The 8,753-nt window shown below is 34.5% G+C and overlaps 1 protein-coding gene across 1 annotated transcript in view; it reads right to left on the reverse strand.

The window, feature by feature from the left end:
• LOC105529076 (protein TANC2-like) overlaps positions 1–8,753 on the reverse strand; it is a gene marked incomplete at its 3' end in the record, with an annotated part of 274,386 nt that overhangs the window by 217,939 nt on the left and 47,694 nt on the right. The window contains exon 2 of the mRNA XM_011966129.1: positions 5,024–5,113. Coding sequence (XP_011821519.1) covers positions 5,024–5,090 — 67 coding nt within the window. The remainder of the gene's footprint in view (positions 1–5,023; positions 5,114–8,753) is intronic.

Genomic DNA, 8,753 nt, shown 5'->3' on the forward strand with positions numbered 1-8,753 from the left:
GCACTTCAGAAAATTTTTGTCTAGTATGAACTGACCACTGAACAAACCAACCTGAGACTTCAGTGGCCATGCACAGTAACACAGACTCTGGAGAATTAGTTCAGAGAAGTCACTAAACAAATAATCAAAACAACATAAATAAATCCCTGGGGAGGAGGAAAATCTGATTTCCAGAGATAACACATTATATAATCTAAAATGTCCAGGATTCAACAAAAAATTACGAGACATACAAAGATACCAGAAAGTATGGCCTATACACAAGGGGCAAAATGCAAACAATGGACATTGTCTCTGAGGAAAGCCCTGATGTTGGAGATACTCAGCAACTTCAAATTGCCTATTTTAAATATGTTCAAAAGACTAAAGGATACTATGTCAGTAGAACTTAATGTAAATATGAGAACAATGTCTCACCAAATAAAGAATACCAACAGAGATTTAAAATTTTTAATGAATCAAATAGAAATTCTGGAGATGAAAAATTCAATAATCGAAAAAAATGTCAGTAGACATGATAGCAGACTTGAGCAGACAAAAGAAAAAAATCAGTGAATTTAGAGATAGATCAATTGAGATTACACAATCTGAGGAACAGAAAGAAAAGTATGAAAAGCATATAAGTCAAAAGAAAATATCCAGCATAAAGCATATAAAGACGAAAGGATTAAGAGAAAATGTAGGAGTCAGAGATGATATGTGTATGGTCTATCAAATGTATAACTGGAGTTCCAGAAAAAAAAAAAGATAAAGAAAAAAATGAGAGAAAAACTAAAATCTGAAGATATAATGGGTAATAGTTTTCCAAAACTGACAAAAGACATGCCACAGAGTCAAGAAATCCTACAAACATGAATAAAAACATGAATAGACAATAAAGATTTCTGTTTTTTTGGGACAGGGTCTCTCACTCTGTCGCCCAGGCTGGAATGCAGTGGTATAATCTTGGCTCACTGCAACCTCCGCCTCCCAGGCTCAAGAGATTCTCCTGCCTCAGCTTCCCAAGTAGCTGAGATTACAGGCATGTGCCAACACATCTGGCTAATTTATGCATTTTTAATAGAGACTGGATTTCGCCATGTTGGCCACGATGGTCTTGAACTTCTGGCCTCAAGCGATCCGCCTGCCTCAGCCTCCCAAAGTGCTGGGATTATCAGGCATGTGCTACCACACTTGGCCAGAATATAAAGATTTTTTTCAATGATAAAGATAAAAAAGAAAATACTCTTAGGCATACCAATATAAATCTAGAAAACGTCAAAGAGAAAAATGGCAGGTTGCCTTTAAAGGAGTAGCAATTAGACTGACAGCTGATCACCAGAAAAAAATAGAAGAAGCCAGAAGACAATAAATAACATTGTAAAATACTGAAAGAAAATAACTGCACCCTAGAATTATAGTCACATAAAAGTATCCTAGAAGTAACCAGGCAGAGCCGCATCCACTTGTAGGTCCAGCTCCTCAGGTGGCTAAGGCAGGAGGATCACCTGAGGCCGGGAGTCTAAAGGCTGCAGTGCACTAGGACTGCACCTATAAATAGCTACTGCACTTCAACCTGGGAAACACAGAGAGACCCCATCTCTTAAAAAAGAAAAAAAATCTTACAAAAATGAAGGCAAAATAAAGACATTTTCAGACAGACAAAAGTAAAGTTTGTCATAGACGACTCCTCATTAAAGGAAATTCTAAAAGAGTCTTCTTGGCCAGGTATGGGGGCTCACGTCTGAAATTCCAAAGCTTTGGGAGGCCAAGGCAGGAAGATCACTTGAGGCTAGGAGTTCAAGACCAACCTTGGGAAACGTAACAAGATCTCATCTCTACAAAAAAATTTTTTTTTAATTAGCCAGGTGCAGTGGTATGCACCTGTAGTCCTAGCTACTCCAGAATCTGAGGTGGAAGGAATGTTTGAGCCTGGAGGTTTGAGGTTACAGTGAGCTATCACAGTGCTATTGCATTCCAGCCTTGGTGACAGCAAGACCTTGTCTCTAAAAATAAAATAAAATAAAACAAAACAAAGGGTGTTATTCAGATAAAGTTACTTCTATCTAGAAAGTTTGGGGTGCAGGAAGGAATGAAAATCAAAGAAAGGGTCAAATATATGGGCATATCTAAGTAACAGTGATTACATAGAACAGTAATGTCTTGTGGAGGTTAAAGATAGGTGAAGAGAATCTAAAGCTCTTGCACTGTCCAAGAAGAGGGTAAACATACCAATTAAATATCAAACTTCGATAAACTTAGGATTGTTTTCATCTTTAGGTAACCACTGAAAAAATTTCAAAAGGGTATATAATTTCAAAGTTAATAGAGGAAAACATGGAATCATAAAAAATGTTTTGAGTCCAGGCATGGTGGCTCACACCTGTAATCCCAACACTTTGGAAGGCCAAGGCATGAGGATCACTTCACCCCAGGAGTTCAAGAACAGCCTGGACAAAGTACTAAGATCTCATCCCTACAAAATATTTTTTTAAAAAATTAGCTGGGTGTGGTGGTGTACACCTGTAGTCCCAGCTACTCAGGAGGCTGATGTGGGAGTATTGCTTGAGCAAAGGAGGTTGAGGTTGCAGTGAGCTGTGTTTGTGTCCCTAGACTCCAGACTGGGCAACAGAGTGAGACCCTGTCTCTCAAAAAAAAAAAAAAAAAAAAGTTTTGATCGATGCAAAAGGAGAGAGGAAAGAGAAAGAAAGATAGGAGAGAAAGAAGCATAGAATGGATACGCCAAGTAGAAAGCACACAGATACCTAAACATATGACTGACCAAATTAATGTAGACCAGACTTTCTTAAGAGAAAAAAAAAATGTCTGAATAAAAGAAAAGAAAACCCAACTATATGCTATTAACAGCATAAGCACACAGAAATGTTGAGAGTAAAACTATGAAAGAAGTCATATTTTGCAAATACTAATTTAAAAAACCCTGCAGTCCTTATGCTAATATGAGAGAAAAAATGAACTTTTAAACAAAAGTCACTATTAGAAATAAACAGAAACATTTCATAATGGTAAAAAGGTCAATTCACCAGGAAGATATAACAATCCTAAACTTGAATGATCCTAATAAGACAGTTTCCAAACATATAAAGCAAAAATTCTCAGGCACCAGCAGGAGAAATAAGCAAATTCACAATCATAATGTGGTATTTTGTCACACCTTTCTCAGTAAATAATTTTTTAAGTAAGTAAGGATATGAAATGTTTGAGTGCCATCATTAACAAAACTGATCCACACTGAATCCAATAACCACAACATTCACATTACTTTCAGGTACATTCAGAACATTTACCAAAACTGACCATATAATGAACTGTAAAGCAAATCTCAATAAATATCAAAAGAATAAAATAATACAGAATAGATTCTCTAATAGTACAATTAAGCTAGAATTCAATAAGAAGCAGCATGACATAGTTAAAAAAAACACACATACAAAAAAAAAACAACAAAAAAACATATTTGTCTTTGCTCATTTCCTGGCACACGGGTCTAAAACTTTGAGTCTTCGGAGTGATAAGTGGTTTTCCATATGCTAACGGGATGAATGGTAGGTACCTGGGGGCTCCTGAACAGCCTCAGGACACGTGCTGGCTGCCGGGGGGCCAACCATGAGAGTCAGCCTTACCCTCTAACTTCTGGAGAGGAGAGATGGGCTAGAGGTTGAGTTCATCACCAATGGCCAATTAATTAACCATATCTGCATAATGGAGCCTCCATAAAAACCCAAAAGGATGGGGTTCGATGGGATTCTGGGTTGATGAACACATGGAAGATGTTGAGAAGGTGGCATACCCAAAAAGGGCACGGAAGCCCATGGCCCTTTCCCCCATACCTTGCCCTACCCACATCTTCCATCTGACTCTTCCTGAACTGTATTCTTTAATAGCCCAATAATCTTGTAAAGAAACTGTTTTCTCGAGTTGTGTGCACCATTCTAGCAAATGATAGAACCTGAGAAACGGGTCATGGGAACCTCTGATTTGTAGCCAAGTCGGACAGAGGTTGTGGGTAACCTGGGGATCCACCACACGCAATTGGTATCTGAAGTGGAAAGCAGTCTTGTAGGACTGAGACCATAACCCATGGGGTCTGTGCTAACTCAGGGTAGACAGTGTCAGAATTGAATTTAATTGTAGGACATTCAGTTGGTGTCTACCAGAGAACTGAACTGAATCACTGTAGGAAAAAAAACCCCACATATTTGGTGGCCAGAAACGGTGGTGTGAGCAGTGGAGGAAAGAAGTTTTTCTTTTGTTGATGTAGAGGAGTTTGTTCTTGCAATACGATAAACAAAAACTCATCAACAGTTTGGAAATCAGTAAATACATTTCTAAATACTCATGGGTCAAGAAGAAATCACAATCAGAATTACAGAAACATTCTGAAATGAATGACAATAAATACAGTACCAATAAAAATTTACAAGAAAAATAAGTTGAAAAGATTATGAAGAATACAATAAAAGTCTACCACTCATTAATAAAAAACAAACATTCTGATACATTCCTTTTCAATATTTTTTACCAAGAAAGTATATACAGTTTTACCTCAAAAGCCTAAGACTTAACCCCTTGTTCTAAAAAAAAAAAAACAAAACCCATAAACTTTATTTTAATGGCTATAAAAATGTTCAACTGATATTTCACTTTCTGTATAAATCTTTGAGGACAGTTATTTTTATAATTTCCTTCCCCAGTGAGTGCCTAGGATTGCAATAATTTCACGTGTTAATTCAAAAAAATAAACTTAGGTCTAGAAGGTTTTTAATAAGCAAATGCACAGAAACATTACTCTCTCATATATTAGAAATAAATATTTTTCCTTCGCAAGGTTTTCTTTTCTCTCGACTGTTCCTGATAAGCATTCAAGTGTTCCTACCTCTTGTATGAAAGCCCAAAGAAATGTAAACTTTCTTTTAGGTTCTAAGTTAAGCATTTAACGAAGTGTTACAGCATTAATTCAGGACCCTAAAAGAATTTGCATTTGTAAAATATCATACATAATAAATGTAGCATAGTCACTTACCACTTGACCTGTTTTTACGACTTGATTTCCCACCAGTAAGCAGCATCTTGAGACTATTCCGAAACATGGTTATACTATTCTACTGCAAAACTGTAAAAGAAAATATAGGAAAATGTGTTTAAGAAAACTTGATTTTCATAGCATGAGAGGGTGGCTATAGTCAATAACTGTACATTTTTTAATAACTTAAAGAGTGCAACTGGACTGTTTGCAACTCAATAAATAAATGATTGAGAGGACAGCTACCCCATTCTTCATAATGTGCTTATTTAACATTGCATGCCTGTATCAAAACATTTCATGTACCCCATATATATACCTACTATGATAAAAATTTTAAAAGAAAAACGAAAACTTGATTGTCTATCCAAAATACTAAGAATTAATTTAAAATTCATTATAAAGAATTAACTAAATTTACCCCATAAATATATACAACTTTTACCCATAATAGAAAATTTAAAAAATAATAAAAGTGGTAAACCAGAAAAAGATAATTAACTATGTTTAAATATATAGTACACAACTGTAACTATATGACAAAAAAGACTATTAAACATTTAAATAGTTCCTTAAAAAAATACAATACTTTTGACTACCCTAAGAAATAAAAGCAGCTATCACTGAGGATGCACAGAAATAGAAAACACAATTAGGGAGCTATAAATACTGTCTACCTTTTACTTGACTCTCCATTCTTGGACAATTTTCCCACATGATGCACAAACACACATCCCCACACACACACATTCTAGAAACCGACTGTACCTGCAGAATTTCTACTGGTCAAGCCAGAATTCTATCTCCCAAGACTACAGCTACACATGAATCCATGCCTATTCCATGTCCCACTCCTACCAAAGGAAAACTCTCTGACTGCTTTGCATTACATTCACTCTCACCTTCCCAAGAATTTTATTTTAAAAAATCATCTTCCTTTTCTCTGAAACAGCTTTAATGTTTTTTCTCTCTCCTGAATCATTCCAATCATAACATAAACATATTTTAGTCTATCTTGTTCAAAAATAAAGCCCCACTCTTTACTCCACCACAATTCAATGACGGCTCTTATATCCTCACTCTTCTTCACAGCAAAATTTTCCAAAAGTGTTGTAAGTACTTGGTGTGTCCGGCAGATTAAATAGAGCAAACATGAAGTGGGACACAGGTCAACAGAAAATATCCAAACCAAAGCATAGAGAGATGAAGACAAAAAATTATAGAAAAGAGTACCAGACGCATATGGAACCACTGAAAAGTTGTATCATATGTATAACTGAAATTTCATAGCAGTGTGAAAACTGGGAAGAAGCAATATATGAAGTGCTAGCAACCAAGAATTGTCTAACATTAATTAAAGACATGAAGCCACATCTGAAGAAGCTTGTCAAACTCAAGCAGAATAATTACAAAGAAAAACACTAAGTAAATCATAGCCAAACTGCTAAAAACTAAAGACAATCTTTAAAACAGCCAGACCCCCAAAAAAACACATTTAAAGTAGCAAGAATCAACAGACTGAAAGATACTTTCAACAGAAATGATGAATAGCAGAAAATGATTTAAAAATTCTGCAAAAAAAAAAACTGGTGCCAATCAAGCAATTTACTCTCAGTTTAAAATATCTTTGCAAATGAAAATCAAAAGAAAAAACAAAGAATTTATTACTAAAAGGGAGTTCTTCCACCAGAAGGAAAATGATACTAGACAAAAGCATATACATGCAAAAAACAAGAGCCACAGAAAGGGTAAACATGTTCTTAAGTATTAATAAATAATGACTATAAAAATAACATTGATAGGCTGTTCTTTAAAATATATAGATTTAAAATGCATGACAACAATAGAAAAGGAAGGAGTAGGGTAATGGAATTGAAGTTTCTAAGATATCTGTATTACCCGAGAACAGAAGTAATAATTCATGTTAGACTTCAATAACTCAAAAAGTCATGTAGTAATCTCTAAGATATTCACTAAAAGCAAACTGAGGAGATAAAAAGAATAAGTAAAAACATTTGACTAAACCAAAGAAAGTAAGACGTAAGAGAAAAAGTAGCATAGATCTGTGGATAAATGTAAGACAAATAGTAAGGTTTGTAACTTAAACTCAAATTATATCCATTATTATGTTCAACACTCTAGTAGAAGACTATAAATATAGAAGAAGCGAATGCAAAATGATATGAAAAGATATACCATTCAAACCCCAACAAAAAGAAAGGTGGCATCACTATGCCAATATCACGCAAAGTACACTTAAGGCAACACGTATTACTAAAGATAAAAGCATTTCTTAATAATTAAAAAGTCATATCAACAAGAAGATAGCATAATTCTTTCGTCTGTATTGAGACAGGGTCTCATGCTGTCACCCAGGCTGGAGAACAGTGGTGTGATTATAGCTCACTGCAACCTCAAATTCCTGGGCTCAAGTGATCCTCCCACCCCAGCCACCAAAGTAGCTAGAACTACAGGTGTGAGCTCCCACACACCACTAATTTTTCTCATTTTTTCTAAAGATGCGGTCTTACTATGTTTCCCAGGCCAGTCTCTAACTACTGGGCTCAAGCAATCCTCCCACCTCGGCCTCCCAAAGTGCTGAGAATACAGGCGTGAGCCATCACATCTAGCCAAGATAGCACAATTCTAAATCAATGGACCCCATAAGAAAGCCTAAACACATTTAAAACAAAAAGTATACAAAACTAAAAGGTGACAGACAAATCCACAGTTACATAGGAGACCAACACACCTTTGTCAATAGCTACAAGACCAAGTAGACCAAAAAAAAAAAAACTATGATATATTTGAACTACATGATTAAATAACTAGACTTGAATATATATAAGCAAATTTCTCTTCCAAATAAAAACAAACTATAACACAAAACACATACCAAAATGGACCATATGTTAGGTCATAAAAGTATCAGCAAATTTTGAAATCTTTCAGAGTATATTCCCCAACCACAAAGCAATTAAGCTAGATGTAAGTATTTTTTAATCTAGAAAATCTCCCACTGCTTAAAAATTAAGTGATATACTTCTAAATACCCATTAAGTTGAACAAAGTAAATAAATCACAACAGGTATTTTTAAATATTTGTAATGACTGATAATAAAAATGACTTATGGGAACTCACAAGATAAAACTAAAGCAATGATTTTAAAGGAATTTATACCTTAAATGTATTAGAAGATGAAAATCAGTATCTAAGCTTCTATTTCAAAAAGTTCAAAAGCAAGCAGCAAATAGAATTCAAAGAAAGTAGAAGGAAGGAAAAGAGTAAAAAGAAAAAAATGAAATAGAAAACAAATGCAAAACATAAAATCAACAAAGCCACACATCAGATTTCTGAGAAGTATTAAATCTGCTAAACCAAGGTTGATTAAGGAAAGAAAAAAAGAAATCACCAATATCAGAAATGAAACAGACGACATCATTTCAGAGCCTTAATGTAAAAAATAAGATATTATGAACAACCTTATACCAATAACATTTAACATAAAATGTATAAATTCTTTGAAAAATACAATTTGTCAAAATTAACAAAATGTTAATTTAACCAAAATGTTAAGAAAATATAAAATAGCCCAGAAAAAAAAGAAAGAAAAGAAAAGAAAAGAAAAGAAAAGAAAAGAAAAGAAAAGAAAGAAAGAAAGAAAGAAAGAAAGAAAGAAAGAAAGAAAGAAAGAAAGAAAGGAAGAAAAGAAAGAAAGAAAGAGAGAAA

The sequence above is a fragment of the Mandrillus leucophaeus genome, unplaced genomic scaffold (genome assembly GCF_000951045.1).
Source record: "Mandrillus leucophaeus isolate KB7577 unplaced genomic scaffold, Mleu.le_1.0 Scaffold747, whole genome shotgun sequence".
Lineage (NCBI taxonomy): Eukaryota > Metazoa > Chordata > Mammalia > Primates > Cercopithecidae > Mandrillus > Mandrillus leucophaeus.